This window comes from Elgaria multicarinata, chromosome 3 (assembly GCF_023053635.1).
Source record: "Elgaria multicarinata webbii isolate HBS135686 ecotype San Diego chromosome 3, rElgMul1.1.pri, whole genome shotgun sequence".
Lineage (NCBI taxonomy): Eukaryota > Metazoa > Chordata > Lepidosauria > Squamata > Anguidae > Elgaria > Elgaria multicarinata.
The window spans coordinates 81,072,396-81,089,864 of NC_086173.1; the positions used below are offsets into that span (position 1 = coordinate 81,072,396).

The following is a 17,469-nucleotide window of genomic DNA, read 5'->3' on the forward strand; positions in this document are numbered from 1 at the left end:
TCCACACTCAGAACACCTGTGAATGGCCCTGACAAACAGGCTTGCTTCACATCCTCTTTTGCTGCCTTATGTTGTTTTGGGAGGAACAGGGTGGGGAATGAATGTTACAGTTCTCCACAGCTGCCTAACTTGTTGTTCAGCTCTCAAGATCTCTGCATCTTCGCAGTGTGTGTGTGTGCGTGTGTGTGCGTGCGTGTGTGCGTGCGTTTTCTTCAACAAGTAAAAAACACATTCTGAGACTCTCAATTTTTTCCATGCATTGCTATTCATCTTAAATTTTGGTAGAGTGCCAGTTGGTGTGATAGATGCACAATTGGCATTGTATTTGTAGCTAGTTTGATCCTGCAAGATCCTGGCACATATCTGATGCCCTCAAGTGAGATAGGGAATTGTCTTTTGAGTCTCTTTCATCTGCAGATTGTGGTTTCAAATTGGGTTGAATGCCCTTTGGGATTTAGTTTCCTTCTTAATGTTTGTAGCTCAGGAGAATTTTGATAAAGGGTTCTCTCTGGTATAAGGTGGATATACCCAGTCCTAGCTTTTCTGGAAAACTCTTTGAGAGGAATTGAGTTGGACAATTCTTGTTCAGTATCAAGGGCCATACTCATAGTGTCAAGGGACAAAGTCATTGTATGCCAAAGGGGCTGCAGCTAACAGAAACAAGCAACTCAGGGCCTTTGTGCCATATCCAGCTTTCCATTGTATTTATTCTTTAAAAGTGTTGCCCCAGACTTCTCTTCATTTTTTTTAAAGGCGTGTAGGTGTGTTGCCAAACAGCAGCATGGGACTGTGAGGGCCAGGAGCAAAACCTTGGGCTGGAAATATCCTACATCTTAAATTGCTTACACCTCATATATAGTAATAGCAACAGGTAAATTATACAGTATCTGTAACACCTGCTAGTGGGAGATGCCAAAGGCCATACTGTGTTTCTGTGTGACTAAATACCACATCATTTTAAAAATCATTTATAATAATTTTAGATGCTCACTTGTTTGAGAAGTTTTCTCTGGTGTGTCTAAAGCCTTCTGACATCTTTTCAGAATAAGGGCTAATCAATGTGTGAAGAGTGACCGGATTCTTTTTCTGGAATTGTTCAAAGGTAGCCCCAAGCCATGATATGGTGTTAATATGAACAAGCAGTGATGAATCTGCTCCATCCAATCTTGGTTTGATGTAACCCATAGTTTCTCATTTCATCCAAACTGCAGGACCATAGTTTGCATGCAAACTAGAATCTCAAGCCACAATTAGATTCATGTTTGCAGGGCAAGTCAAATGACTGTGGGGGAAGAGGGGAAAACATGTGAACCTGAGGTTCCTCACTGGTTATCTGAACAACTCTGAATATCTTTATAGCATTGGTTTTTTAGGATGTAGTCTTTACAAAGGTAGCTCATGAAAAATAAAAACATAGAATACAATAAAATCATATAGCAGTACAAAATTCTGTTATAAAGCATAGGTCAGCTGAAAAGATAATACTTTTAACCAAAAAGGAATGCCCAGTCCTTTAAATGGCTCATTAATTTTAAAACTGCTTATGAGAAAGCCACTGGGAATAAATGGGAATTAAAACTCATGGAAAAACTGACAGCATTGGAGCTGTACATACCTTAGTAGAGAGGGTTTTCCAGATTTTGAGGGTCCTCAGTGAAGAGGTTTTGTCTCTGATGTCCACCAAACAGATCTTACTGGGGGGCATATTAGCAAAGCCTCTGAGGCAGATTGTAATGCCTGTATAGGTCCTTCAAGTTACCTGATCTCAAATTGTTTAGAGCTTTGTTGGCAAAAATTGATAACCAGTACAGCTAATAGAGAATTGATGTCATCTGTTCTGGTTGGCAGGCTCCCACCAGCATCCTGGTAATCATATTCTCTACCCTTCAGTTTTCAGACCTTCTTCAGAGTCACCCCTTCATCAAGCACATTACAGTAGCCTGGATGTGATTAGAGTATGACCGGCAATGCTGGCTGGGGTTTGTGGGTGTTGTAGTCAATAATGCACAACTGCGTCCATGAGAGAAATACAGGAGCTATAGCTTGGACTGCAAATGTAATATCACTTAAATCGATAAACTAATAGAATATGTATGGAGGGTCATTATATCAAATGCTGATAAAAAGGAAAATGATTGGATTTTGTTTTTAGCATGGTAAATGTATTAATAGTGTCAGTATTGGGGCTGAAGGCTCTGCTGTTGCTAAGACGTATAATAACCTTAATGACAGTATACCCAACTGATGAAAGAGACTTGAGCAAGGTCCTTGAGCGGGTGGTGGCGGGCCAGCTCCAGACACTCTTGGATGAGACTGATTATCTGGATCCATTTCAGTCGGGTTTCAGGCCCGGCTTTGGCACGGAAACAGCCTTGGTCGCCCTGTATGATGACCTATGTCGGGAGAAGGACAGGGGGAGTGTGACTTTGTTGATTCTCCTTGATCTCTCAGCGGCTTTCGATACCATCGACCATGGTATCCTTCTGGAACGTCTGGCTGAGTTGGGAGTGGGGGGCACTGCATTGCAGTGGTTCCGCTCCTACTTAGCAGGACGGCTCCAGAAGGTGGTGCTTGGGGGACATTGCTCGGCCCCGTGGACTCTTCAGTATGGAGTTCCGCAGGGATCGGTCTTGTCCCCCATGCTGTTTAACATGTACATGAAACCGTTGGGTGCGGTCATCCGGAGTTTTGGAGTGCGCTGTCATCAGTACGCTGACGACACGCAGCTCTACTGCTCCTTTTCATCCTCATCAGGTGTGGCTGTGGATGTGCTGAACCGGTGCTTGGCTGCGACAATGGACTGGATGAGGGCTAATAAACTGAAGCTCAATCCAGACAAGACTGAGATGCTGCTGGTGGGTGGTTCCTCTGATCGGATGGGGGGTGTTCAACCGGTTCTGGATGGGGTTGCACTCCCCCTGAAGGAGCAGGTTCGTAGCTTGGGGGTTCTCCTAGAACCATCTTTGTCACTTGAGGCTCAGGTGGCCTCGGTGGCATGGAGTGCTTTCTACCAACTTCGGTTGGTGGCCCAGCTACGCCCCTATCTGGACAGGGATAACCTAGCTTCAGTTGTCCATACTCTGGTAACTTCCAAATTAGATTACTGCAATGCCCTCTACATGGGGCTGCCTTTGAAGACGGTCCGGAAGCTGCAGCTTGTGCAAAATGCGGTGGCCAGATTGATAGCTGGAACAGGGAGGTTTGAGCATGTAACACCGATTCTGGCCCGCTTGCATTGGCTGCCTATATGTTTCCGAGCCCAATTCAAGGTGCTGGTCTTAACCTATAAAGCCCTACATGGCTTGGGACCACAATACCTGATGGAACGCCTCTCCCGACATGAACCTACCCGTACACTGCGCTCAACATCTAAGGTCCTCCTCCGAGTGCCTACTCCGAGGGAAGCTCGGAGGATGGCAACAAGGGAGAGGGCCTTTTCAGTGGTGGCCCCCCGACTGTGGAATGATCTCCCCGATGAGGCTCGCCTGGCGCCAACATTGTTATCTTTTCGGCGCCAGGTCAAGACTTTTCTCTTCTCCCAGGCATTTTTAACAGCATTTTAACAGCATTTAACAACGTTAAGTTTGTTTTTAATGGACCCCACAATTGTTGTTTTTAAATGGATACTGTTGTTTTTATACTGTTTTTATGTGTGTGTGTGTGTGTTTTTAAATTGTATACTTTTAATGTTTACTATTTTTAAATGTTGTAAACCGCCCAGAGAGCTTCGGCTGTGGGGCGGTATATAAATGTAATTAAATAAATAAATAAATAAAATAAATTGAGAGGAATCTCCTATCTGACTGGAGGGCATAGTATATGTGCTAGAATGTTGCAGGATTAAGCTAGTTGCAAATAGAATGCCAATATGGATTTCTTCTAAATAAGTACTATTGTTCATTTCTCTCTAGAAAGAAATTATAGTTCACCTGGTATTCTTTTTCTCTTTGGTTGAAATCTGCTCATACGCAACAGAAATCAAAGTGCTAAAAGTTCCAATTTGGCCATGTTCCCCAAAATAGGGGCCACCAGGGTGGTTGTGGAGAGACATCACAGGTGCCTGTCTTTCTTTGAGTCCTGGTTGGTGAGCATGGAGAGTGAAGTTTCCTGTAGTAAGAAGATGACCTAAAATACTCGTGACTTTACAAAATCCAGAAAGTACAAATGATGTATTGTGCCATTGTTCAAGAGCACAACAAAAGCACACTGGGCAAATATTTGCGTGTTCCCACGGAAAAGAAGTGATAGAAAGCATAGGTATATGCTGTGAGGATGAGGAGAGAAAAGTTGTTCAGTGAGAAATCCATGTTTGTGTATCTGTCCCCCACTCCTTCCCCCCACCCAAGGAGAAATGTCTTGAAAATGCAGGGCATCTATTATACTTCAGTGGTGTAACTCACATGCCTAAGGTAGATATGGCCTCTTCCCCACCAAGCCTCATTTCTTAGCGGTAGTAATGTGACTGGTTCTATCTGCCCCTTACAAAGAACTCAGCAGCCCCTGGTCTTTATGAGGTACAAGGTTGGAGGAAAAGTCAAACCACAGCATTGAGGTTCAAAATATATTTGGTTCAAAAAGAACCAGAGTGAAGCAACACACTACTCTTGGATAGAAGCAATATAAGATTTAGGAGAATCCCGTATGTGCATGCTTGTGCCATGTAATTGGCACTGAGCCAAAAGTCAAGATGAATGTTGACCTTTTTGTTGTGTTTGAACCCTTATTCCCTCTTCTTTCCTTATGAAGAAAGAGACTGTTTTAAGCACTTGGAGAGCAGTAGTTGAGGAAGGTAGAAAGTGATTCAAAAATAAACAATAGCTTGGATCATTTTAAAAAGATTTGTTTATGTTGATGGTATTTTCTAAAGAAGTCTTCAGTATTGCTACATGGTTAATGACTGGTTCATGCAATTCAGTCATTTGACCATTCTTGACTTTCATTGCAGGGATGTGGGGAGGACACACACTTTCTGTACCGTGAATATAGTCAATTGCCATTTATTTTGTTTTGTTCATCACAGCTTGGGTGAGAGATAGTGGCCTGTTTTAGACACCTACTGAATGACAGTAGTCTTCATTTGGGGAAAATTTTATGCAGCACTGAATGGAAACTTAAACAGCTTAGTATATTGTGTGATTTGGTATAGATGCTTCTGCTTTTGAAAGTTTCTACACTGTGTGTGTGTGTGTGTGTGTGTGTGTGTGTGTGGTTGTAGAATAGGAGCAGTTGTTTGTTTCCCTTTTTTTGGCCAAAAAATGCATGAATTGGGTATACATTTGGCCCATGTCATACAGCCAGACTTCAGTATATCTGCTCATCACACTCACCATGGCAAGTGTGACACCTTCTGGCTAGCATGATGAGCAGCCAATTACCCTAGGAAATGCTAGTCCCTACTTGCTCCAGAGTAGGAAAGTTGGGCAGGGAATGTTTGATGGTGCTACCTTGTAGCATTTCCATGCAGTCGTGTTATTCTCTGGCCTGCCTTTCCATCTTGAAAGCATGGCAGGGGATGTTTGGCTTGATTACCATTTTTGGCTTGGCCAGCCAAAAATAGCGGACCCCTGTATATGTAACATTATCTACATGGTGCGTCTGTGGAAGACCATATCTGCTTCTCTTCCACAAGGAGACTATCAACACCTGGATAAGTGTCTGACAGTGCAGTCTTGTGCAAATTCAGTCAAAAGTAGGTGCCAACTGAGTTCAGTGAGACTAATTGACTAGTTGAGATGGCATTTATTAGAGTTGAAAAAGGTCTGCACTGTACATATTTGTTAGCTCTTTTTCTCTACGTACTTATTCAACCCCCTCACATCTTTTTCCTAGAACGTAACTGGTTCCTGCCATTTGTAATATGTTTAAGTATGTATTATTTTTTTGTGGTGTGTCTTTGTTGAGAATATAACTTTTAAACATTGCATGAAGTTACTTCGTCTTCCCACTAGATGGCTCACCCACGCTGCAGTTCCCATTCTGGTTCAATGAGTAGAAATGTCATAAATTCAATATAACTTTTAAAAATAATCATAGAGCAATTATTGAAGTACTGCTGTAACACAGTATTGTGGTGATGGGTGCTTTTTAAAAAGTTCCTCAATAAGTATGCAGAAAAATATAAATTTATTTGAATGTTAAATCACAGAATATACGGTATGAATTAAGTTTTTTCCAATTAGCTTATGAATGTTATATGATCAACTGGGTATTTACAGCTGGGTGTTCTGTGAACGTGGCTATTGTTATGCTCACCCCACCTCTCTGTGAGGTGAGACTTTTAGGGGTGTATTGTTTGCTTAGGCTTGTTTTTTGGGGGGGAAGATCACAGGGGCCTTACGGCATTTTGCAATATTTTAGTTTATATACAGACATATAGGTTGAGCATAGGTGGAGGTATAGGCCCAGTTTGCACATCATGCAAGGATGAGCAGAGTATACCCATAAAACACCCAGAGTATATCCCCCCCCACCCCTGGTTCCTGGATTTTTTTCATGGCATACAAACTCGGAAACTCTGGGTGATTTATGGGTTGCACGCAACAACAGGCTTTGGGCACTTGTTGAGTTAACTCTGGGTTACTTAACCCAGAAACAACCCAGAGGCTTTGCACATCACAAAACAACCTAGAAACAAGGGTTCCTGTATTGTTCATTAAGAGGCTACACCATATTGGCTTTACAAGAGGTAGAAATGTAAAATTGTTTAAAGTTAAAGCACTCATATATATGTTCCTATATACGTGTGCACTCATATAAGCATAGCTCCTTACTTAAAAAAGAAGTCTTGAGTCTGACATGTTTAGAGGCCCATTCTAAAGATGTGACAACTATTATATAGTTAGCATTTATATTGTGCTTTTAGAGTGTTCAAAGCACTTCTATCCATTATCTTGGTTACCCTCAGATCAGCAAGATTGTTTTCATATTGCAGATGAGTTGGCTGAGGCTTGGAGGAGGGTGGGTTATTAAGGCCACCTTGTGAGTTCATTGGAGAGATTCAATTGGAAACATACCTCAGTCTCTTAGCCACCTCATAGCATACCCTTTTGTGATACAGCGATAGTGCCTAAAATTTGGTGTCCTGGAATACTGAACACTTTGGTAAGCTATCCCTAAGCATGTTTAACAGGAGGGACGTTTTTCTGAAACCAGTGGAACTTGCTTGTATGCAAAGGTGTTTATGACTGAAGCATACTATATATTAGCTAGGAAATATGTTGGAAAAGGAGGACCTGAGGAGGCGATGGGTTGGGGAGGCATGTTGAAAATGAAGCCTAGGCAAAAGCAGGACTGTTGCAAAACTGTGCAGAGGGCTAGTCTTGCACAGTAAACTCAGTGAATTATTGACAGGAAGGAAGTGGTCAGGCAAGCTATGGGGGTTACTGTATCTTGAGTCTAGACACTGACAGAGTTTCTGCCAGTTGTGGCTTCTACTATGATGCACTGCAGTATTGTGGATTCACAACCCTAAGGGGGCAATGAGGGTCAAGAAGCAGTGGGTGGTGGGACTGTATTTCACACTCTGATTTTGAACTAACTAGCTAGATTTTCGGCTGAGAACTTCTAGTAGCCAAAACGTTGCTGAGAAAAATTATTATTATTATTATTATTATTATTATTATTATTTATTTATATAGCACCATCAATGTACATGGTGCTGTACAGAGTAAAAGAGTAAATAGCAAGACCCTGCCGCATAGGCTTACAATGACATTTAGAACACCAGGCATTAAATAAGCAAGCATACAAATACATACAAATTTTAAGTTTTTGTCAGCTGCAGTGCTTCTATGGAGGATTTTATTTTTTTATTGATCTAAGCATTTTTTTAAAAAAAGTGCCTAAGGTGGCTGACCATCTGTTCGTCATCACCATCAACAACAGAGGGTCAGTCTATCAATAAAAAAAAAAATCAACCAGAAACAAGACATAACCTACAAAAGTTAACCAGTTAGAACTCTCTTTTATAAAATAGTGTCAAAATAAAAATGTGTTGAGTAAATAAACAGGGGTGAAGAGGGAAAAGGCACCATGAGTTAGAAACAAAAGGGAGGCAAACTCCGTGCTTGAAAAAATAATTTTTATTTTTTGTGCTCTCCGCATTTTGGAGGTTTCTCCTTCAGGGGCTGTATATAGCCATTCAATGTCTTTATTCCAGGACAAGCAATTCCTTTTCTTCTGCGGTACACATACATGCTGTACCTCAGAAAAAACGAATTATTTCTTGTCTTCAAATCAACACATTGAATGGCTATATACAGCTCTGACAAAGGAGACATCTCCAAAACGCGGAGAGCACAATAATTTTTCTTTCTTTAAGCTCTGGAGTTTGCCTCCCTTTGCCTCTCCTGCAGCAGGGAGTTCCACAAACTGGGGATAGCAAACAAGAATATCTTCTTGTGATTCCTTGGCAACAGAGGCAACATGACAGATCTTATAGGTATGTGCATATGGCTGAAAAGATCTTTAGGTATACTGTTCCTAAAACGTTGAGGGCTAGCAGCTGGCTTTTTTGCTTGGAGCAGGGCATACACAGTTTTAAATTTTTTTATGGCATCATGGCAAGCCATAGACATTTGTATTTTTCTGAATTTGAAATGCAGTCACTGGAAGTGTGACAATTTTTCTTCATGTGTGTTATGGAGAACGTTTGCTGATGCACTATATTTAAAAATGCATAAATCTTTCTAGTAGAGCAGTATTTCTAGGTAGGAACAGCATGTTGACAGTAGATCCTAAAAAGAGCAAAACACCTAAAAAAGACTAATATGTGAGATTTAGGTGTTTTGCTCTTCACCACTGGTACTCTAAATCGTTTTGGCTAATAAGCTCCCTGACAGATAAATGGCATTTTAAGCAGTAACTTTTATTTGATGATCGGATTCTGACTTTATGGATTGTGAAGCATTATTATGTTTGTTACAGCTGTCTATAATATTTCATTTTTGTATACATGATGATATTACTAAAAGTTGGTATAATTTTAATGTAATGGAATCTCCCCTCCCATTTTCAGTTGTATTTTAATATATAAATAGTGAGAGATTATATTATTACTTATGTAATTTTAAGCTTTCTGACAACCAACTTGGTTCTTTGTTCTGCCACACATTAATTGTGAAGTGTAGAGCTGAGTTTCACAGCTATGCCTCATATGTTTAATCTGTTTGTCCATCAGCAGCCTAAGGCTAGCTAAAGCTAACTTAAAAAACACCCTGTTTTTTCTGTTGTCTGGAAGGGTTTCATATTCTGTAGTTGGCTACCATTGATGAGTTATATTTGAAAGTGCTGTTTATTAATATACAGTATATGTCTTAATACCCTTCTTCAAGGAGTGGAATACATTGGTTAGCCCCACACCCTTTTATCCTGTGAGGCTGAGACTGGTTTACTGAGTTTCCTTACTCAGTTTGTTCCTTAAAACCAGGTTTCCCTATTCCTACCCTGGAAGGAAAACAGGGAAATGGAATTGCAGGTCGAAGAAAGGAAGTAAACCTTATGGTACTCAATTGGGTCAGTGTGTTTTGATCAGAGTTCTCCCTTAGGGATACTCTTGAACAATAAGTTTCAATCTGGTATCTGCACATTGCTGCAACGTCTGAAGGTTTTCTCCTTTCCCTCTCCCTAGAATGACATGCTGCCCATTACAAAAGTCTTATTCAAAAGTTATTCAATTTTTTAATTTTTCTTTTTCAGGAGTTAAATACTATCTATTACTATCTTCATGGAATGGACATACTGTCTCATCTCAGGGAGCATCAGTTAAGGTAAGAGCAGCTGGCACCATACTAATGTGATATTTGGTTATGCTGGTAGAAGGTTCATTCTTTGCAGTAAGACTTTTGCATAGCATAGATGCTTTGAGCTTTGTAAGACAATTTTTTCTACAGAGCTTTAATGAATATGTTTTAAATGCTCTCTCGATAGAAACATAAAAGCAAAAGTAAATGACATGCAATATATGTAGTAAATATTTTGTATTAGTTTTCTGTAAGCTTTCTAAATATGTAAGTGTATGTTTCAACATGGGATGCAATACAAAAAGGAATAAACAAGCAATTACTGCAGTCTTAAACACAAATGAAAACAAGTCTCAGTGGAACTTTCATCTGAGTAGACATGGATAGGATTGTACTATAAATTTAACTGAAATTCATAGGATTTCTGTATTCTTACCTTTTTATACTGGAAAGTTTCTGGTGAATACTATTTTGGATAATTATATTTTCTAAGTCAAAAAGTCTGTCTTACCTCGTTCTTCTGAATGAGACTTTTTGCCTGATCCTTTGAGAAATGTAGTTTAACATACTGGTAAATGGAGAAAATGACAAAATATAATGTAAATGGAATGAATCTAAATTATGGTTTTGTTTCTCTTCAGAACTTATAAATCTTTCACATTTTATCATTAAAGATTGTCCAGGGATTCTAAGTATTAGATTCATTCTTGGGTGTCCTGGGTTCAAATTTCTGCTACTGGAAAACTCTCAACCTCAGTCCTTCAACTATAAAGTAATAATACTGATTTATGATTATTGTTCTGATAATAGCGGAGGATTATAATACCACTGTGGTATATACATGTTTCATAAAACTGATTTCCCCCCTTAGAATTATGACTGCCAGTGCACGTTACAAAAGGTACGACGGAAATCAAGTTCTGTTTTGGTAAGTGCACATAACCATTACTTGAATCAAAACATGAGGTATCTAAGGGCCAAATCAAGATTTGGTTTAATAATTTTAACACAATTTATCAAAACCCCTTCACTCTGAAAAGCAGGCTTCTACCAGGTGCACTTTAAAGGCCAGTAATTAGTGAGATAGGAAGTGGCATGAGTGGTCTGTCATCCAGGAGGAGGGCCTTCTCTGCTGTGGCACCCCGGCTGTGGAATGAGCTCCCTAATCATAGAATCATAGAATAGCAGAGTTGTAAGGAGCCTACAAGGCCATCGAGTCCAACCCCCTGCTCAATGCAGGAATCCACCCTAAAGCATCCCTGACAGATGGTTGTCCAGCTGCCTCTTGAAGGCCTCTAGTGTGGGAGAGCCCACAACCTCCCTAGGTAACTGATTCCATTGTCGTACTGCTCTAACAGTCAGGAACTTTTTCCTGATGTCCAGCTGGACAACCTAAGGAGGTTCGCTTGGCACCTACGTTATATGCTTTTAGACGCCAGGTGAAGACCTTTTTATTCTCCCAGCATTTTAACAGTCTATAAATACATTTTAACTTGGTGTTTTAAATTTGTAATTTTGCATTGCTGCTGTTTTTATCTGGTTGAGCTTTTATATTGTATTTTATATTATGGTTTTATACTGTTGTTTTATACTTTGAATGTTTTTAATTTTTGTGAACCGCCCAGAGAGCTCCAGCTATTGGGCAGTATAGAAATGTAATAAATAAATAAATAAAGCTGTTTTACTATTTTATTTGCAGTTTTCTGTTGTACACTATTAAAACAACATATTAGCATTAGTACTAAACAAATATTAGTTTTGCCTCTGGAAGTGTTATCTGAGGAAAGGGAAATACAATATCTTGTAGCATGTTTTGAAATAGAGCATCTTAAAGTTTGCTATAGGACCTGGTTAAAAAGGGGAAAGAAAATTATTCTCTTCTCTGCCCTAAACCAAATAGTTTTTATCTACAGCAATTGGATACTGTACTCTTCTTGATAGCTACTATAATTCTATAATCAATGAAAGTGTGTTTAATTTGACATTTCCCCACATTGACTCTGTATAATTCCTGGACCAAAAGAGAAATTTAGACTATCACAGAAGTAGATTTGTTGCAGTTAAGAACACCACATTGTTTCCTATGTTAGGGTAGAGAAATATATTGCTTAGCTTCCTGTGCAAACATATAAAATAACTGAAGTCGCATCCTTATGTAGAGCTTCCATGTCATTTTGGGGGGTGTTTTTATTTTTTGCTTTTTCAGGCAAGCACCACACAACGTCTGCTCATAGTGTAAGTAATACGGGCACAATCCAGTCTATGACACGTCTAACATCAGTACATGGAGATTCCAGCAGGCACAACATAGCACCATTATTCTCATCTCCGTTTGCATGCACATAAGTAGAGCAGTCCCTCCCCCTCTCCAGTTAGGGGGATTGGGAGGTCTGAGAACTTCCCATGCTCAGCTAGCTATCTTAGTGCTTGCTACTTGCGAACTTGCAGTGAGTGGATGTGCAAAGTTGGCTGTGGCTAAGAGAGGTCTTCATAGATTGCCTTGCACTGCCTGTGGTGTGTGGTGAGCATCTTGGGGAAATGGACTCCGATGAGACCAGGGAAATTTTTCACATGCTTGTGCTGTGCTTTTGATGGACTAGGTTATGTCCTATATTCACCTGACAGTCATTTAGCAAATTATAAATGTCAACTTTTATAGAGTGCTTTCAATTGTTCAAAGCATTTCATATGCATTATCGAGTTGCAAGCCTTACAACAAGCATGTAAGATAAAAATAGTATCATTATCTCCCATTTTGCAGATGGGAAAATGAAGCTGAGACCTAAGGTTACCTAGTGATTTTGTAGAAATAAGATTTGAACTAGTAGAAATAAGATTTGAACTAGTGACTTCATAGCTCAGTTTCATAGCTATGCTACGCCATCTCTCTACTCTACCTTAAAGAGTTATCCAATTCTTACCTTACCTGCAGTCAGAAGGTTCACAACCAGATGCTTATGATTCATATATTGTTGCTTTTTATTAGTCAAATGATGGATCCAAAGAAATGCATGAAATTACTTATTTTTGCAACTTGTACATGAAACATTCAAGACCTTGAGGTAGTGCTCCCATGTTTGAAGGGTCGTATCAGTCATAGAATATTGAGAACGTCTCCTCTGTATGTGTGAAATTACCATGATAGAACAGGGAATGAGAAAACATGCTTGGGAAGCTTGGTTTAGGTATCCTTTCTTTAGGTGTTAATCTTAGTTCCTTTTTCTTTTAGCTCAGACACTATTGCAAGATGCTGGTATATTCTGCTGTCTGGATCTGTGCTTATGAAGGACTCCATGTTTTTGCCACCCTGCAGGTACGTAAACCTCCCCCCAGTGTCCTTTTTAGTACAGAGAAAAATAAATAAATGCCCAATTAAATGCATAATACTAAACATATACTGCATTATCCTATTTGGCACTAGTGCTAATGTAAGCTTACTCTAGCTCAATGCAATTACCTTTAACACATCTTCAATAACATTTGCTGGTGCAACGGTGATAAAAAAAATCATGGATGATGGCAACATAAAATAATCCTTCCCCTCTGGCTGGCTGGCAGATGTTCTTTTATGGCAGTTGTAATGGCTGCTGCCATGTAACAGTTGGAGGAGGGAGGAACCGGATGATAGTGCCTTTTTAGCAGAGCTCATGGTGACTCTGCTTTGCTTTCTCCGTGTACTACAGCCCGATTGTTTCGACTTAACATTATTAAATTTAACCACTGCATAGGGTTTGAACAACATGCCAAATTGTAGTTATCAGAGGAAGAGAGGGAAGGGTATCCCGGGAACTAAACAAAAGCTAGGAGACAGGCCATCTGAACAATCAACGATGTCATAAGGATCCATTCAGTTGAAATGTGCCGTTATGGGTTATATTAAGTGCTCATAAGATTGTGGAGTTGAAGTTGAAATACTCTGGAAAGTATGGAAAATAAAGGCTCTTCTTTTTTGTTTCTGAAGTAGTTCAAAAAATTCTATAGACGGGGATTATCTTTGGGCACTAAGTTGCTTAGAGTGGTGAAGAGAAATCCTTTGAACTTGCAGTGTTGTTTTTCTGGTCCCCATTCCCATTGTGGTTATTTGCATTCCCTGGAAACATTGTCCTAAAAATGAGTAACCATCTAGAGCAGGATTCCGTGCAGCGCTAAGGCCTGCAGTGGGAAAGGAATATGAGAACTCCTCCGCCACTGTGAGTGGCAGAGCATATTCCTCTTATATGGGCCACTGCTGCTTTAGCAAATGTCTTCATATCTTCATATCTATCTTCATATTTGACTGGTGACTGTTTTAATGGGGAGGAATATTAATTTTCTTGAAGGAACTAAAGCAAGACTTCTAAGAGGTGGTTCTTGGAATGGCAGTGAATAATAATAATAATAATAATAATAATATTTATTTCTTACCCGCCTCTCCCTTTGGATCAAAACCAAACCAAAATTGTTTGGTTTTGAATTGGAGGTAACAGTTCTAAGCAGATACCATGGCAAAGGTAGCACTGTGTAATTACATAAAGGCTTTCCATTGATTCCTAGAGGTCTTATTACCCTGGACTTGTTTCAATTGTTCTAATTTTTATTTTTATTACTGCATCTTTTGACACATCTAGCTGTAAATGAAATAATTAGTTTGCTAAGTTACATAATTAAAAGCTGGCTCATGATGGGACAGGGAATATTATTTTCTTTTAATATCAACCGAAATATAGTATGTACCGTAGTAGCTGTTAAATGTTTAAGCACATTTTTACTTTATTATATGTTGTTGCCATCAATTTCTTAGTGTGACAGTTTCAGTGTTACAGATAACTTTGTGAATATTTCAGATGTGTCCCTTTATTTTTGGTTCATTAGCACCTTTCCTATAAAAGAGTTGTGCAATCTGTCTATCGTTTTAGTTGCCTGGAAAACTTTACATATGTGGGTGTTTGCTTTCAGCTCAATGTACCTTAGCTCTTGGATTTTTTAAATACATAATTTTGCTAAAATCCAGGATACCTGTTTTCCAGTGTCCTGTTTTTTAGCATGATATCCTTTTATCATTTCATTTTGAAGATTGTGTAAACAATCTTTACTTAGTTTGTCTTTACATGAAACAACTTCTAGGATTGACTCTCTGTTTTTTAAAAAGATAAAAATATGAATGGCTGTTGAATTATTCCTAGAGAAGAAAGTCCTCAATTCTTCTAAAAAAATGTTTGGTGGGGGTATTTGAACTTGCTTTTGTATTAGTAGGAATGTTAACAACATTTTAAAGCCTATTTGTAATTGCTTTAAGATGCAATCCTATGCATACTTACTTGGGAGTAAGTCTCTCAGGTAAGCTAAATCAGAATAGAGATGTATAGGATTCCAGAATTACCCTGTTAGAAACAAAACATGGAAATAGCATATGCCTTCCCCCCCCCCATCCCCCCTTGTAAGGAGACTGATTCAAGACTTTAGAGAGCCAAGCTTATTGGGAATAAATGTTTTTAAGGATTTTATCCTTGAGTTGAGCAGAGATTCTTGGTTACTTTTCTTGGTGAATCTCTTTCAGTAGTAAATTATGGCTATTTTACAATGCCATCCATCTCTCAAACGGCAATTGTGATTGACATTGATAGAGCAAAGAATTCTTTGTTAGGCCTGTTTGTTGAGCAATGATTCTAGTGGTGTTTTTAATAGAAAAAATATGTTTAAAGCATATTTTTTCTATGTTTTCTGGTGAAATTCTGATTTTCACATGGTAAACTTGGCACTAGTCTGTTGAGAGTTAGGAAACAAAATATAGGAATGTTTTTTTTGTGGCATTCACCAGCCTTACTAAAGATTCTGCACCCTACTTGATCCCATTCATAAGGGAGAATAAAATGTGGGAAGATGTAGGATTAACAGTTTCAGACCTGCCGGACAATAACTGTACTCATCAGGTGTGTGTCCATTATGTCCATTAACCAGTAAAAGTAGAATGCAGTGCTTTGAATATATTCAAGTATTCAGGTTTACATAGTTTGTGCAGCTGGCTAGTAAATGTTTCTTTTGTAGATTGTTTTAATGCTGGAATGGCAGATAGCAAATTAAAAAAATGTGTACGTGTGTATTTTTATTATGTAGTGCAGAAGGACTGCTTGATTTCCTTGATCACTTAAAATTAGTCCCTAGCTTGGAAAATAGAATGCTCTAAAAGTGTGCATGTTTTCAAGTTCTCTAGAACTTGTCATCAGGCTAGGTGGTACAAAAAGTGGAGAGATGGGGAAATAAACAGGAAAGCCCCCAAATGTGGCCAGATATCATGGCCGTGAGGTTTGCAGTTTAGATTCAGACCCAAAATGTAGATTTGCGGACTGAATTAATAATTGGTAGGTATAGAGGGTATCAGATTATACAGGCCAATGCATTCTGGAATAGAAGCAACAACTGATCTCCATTTCTGGAAACATAAGGGCCATAGGCAACTCAGATTTATCTCTTGCCTTGCATGAAATGTACAGGTTCCTGCATCAGCACAAAGCAAAAGTAGAGGAACGCAACAGTCTTTTTGGTAATAAAGGTATTGCCTAACTGTTGATTTTTTGCTTTTTTCTTCTCATAGACAAACATGGCTATCCTTGTTTTTTAAATCTCCTTTGGCATTGTGTAACTCTGCAAGTTTTTCTTTCTAAAAATTTCTTAAGTTTTATACATCTCCCATGAGTAGTTTTGTTCTAGAGTTTTAAATTATAGCAGCTATTGCATAACAATGGATGTCAGGAACTGGAGTTGTAATGAGAAGAAGGATGTGATCTGTGAGTAATGTACATTTTGTGAATACTTTTTCAGTGACTTACTGCATGTGGTGGATTTAATTGTTCTGCAGTGCTTTATTTTCTAGAGTTTAACTGTTACTCAAGACAACTTTATTTAATGTTTAATAGAAAGTGGGACATCTTGTTCTGGGCAATCAGTTATCCAAAAGCTAGAACCAGGCAGTTTCTGTTAAAACATTCAGCCTTTTCTCTGCATCATAGAAGCCCACATGACTTTTAAACTGCTGTTTGATATCCCCTCAATTCAAAAAGTACTTGAGAAGTTGATGAGAGACCTTGTTAAAGGGAAAGTAGTACTGCTTGTGCAAATGCATGATTATTCATGAAGTTTTCTTTTTTAAAAATATTTTACTTGTATATATTGGTTTGAATTGTCCAGCTGAGTCTTTGGATACGTATTTCTAGTAGTCTTTATGCAGCTCATATAGAAATCATTTTGCAGTTGTTGTAACAAGAAATGTTTCTTTGGAAAGCACTACGTCAAAAGACTTGAAATATCTATTTATTTATTAAGGGTGCAATCCTATTGAGATTCTTGACAGTTGCTGAGGCTGATGGGAATCCCATGCAGAGCAGGAGGACTATGGAGGTGATCTTCATCTCTGCACTCCCCCCACTCTGTATTTTAGCTAGATGGGTGTTTTCACTTGTCTAGCTGAGCTGTTGGGTAGGGGGAGAGAAGGAAGGTGGGGGAGGCTGGGGATACCTCATAACTGCATGTCCCCAGTTCCCTCCCCTCACCCTGACACTCCCCCTTTCTGTTCTCTCTGAGGTTGCCGGTGCAGTTCTTTCCGTACTGGCAGTGAGGGGACGGGGGTGGGGGGTTCGGACTCCTGGGTCCAAGATCAGAGTGCTGTCTTTTACCTTGGATCCAGGAATAGGATTGCTCTCTAATGTTATTTATTTACAAAAAATCTCTTTGTGGCTCACAAAATAAAAACAAA

The 17,469-nt window shown here is 39.2% G+C and overlaps 1 protein-coding gene across 11 annotated transcripts in view; it reads left to right on the forward strand.

The window, feature by feature from the left end:
• The window catches only part of RAPGEF6 (Rap guanine nucleotide exchange factor 6), a 163,359-nt gene that overhangs the window by 20,533 nt on the left and 125,357 nt on the right, over positions 1-17,469 (forward strand). For all 11 annotated transcript variants that reach the window (XM_063120721.1, XM_063120723.1, XM_063120724.1 and 8 more), the window contains exons 2-4: positions 9,697-9,767; positions 10,612-10,668; positions 12,970-13,053. In XM_063120721.1, the coding sequence (XP_062976791.1) occupies positions 9,697-9,767; positions 10,612-10,668; positions 12,970-13,053 (212 nt within the window). The remainder of the gene's footprint in view (positions 1-9,696; positions 9,768-10,611; positions 10,669-12,969; positions 13,054-17,469) is intronic.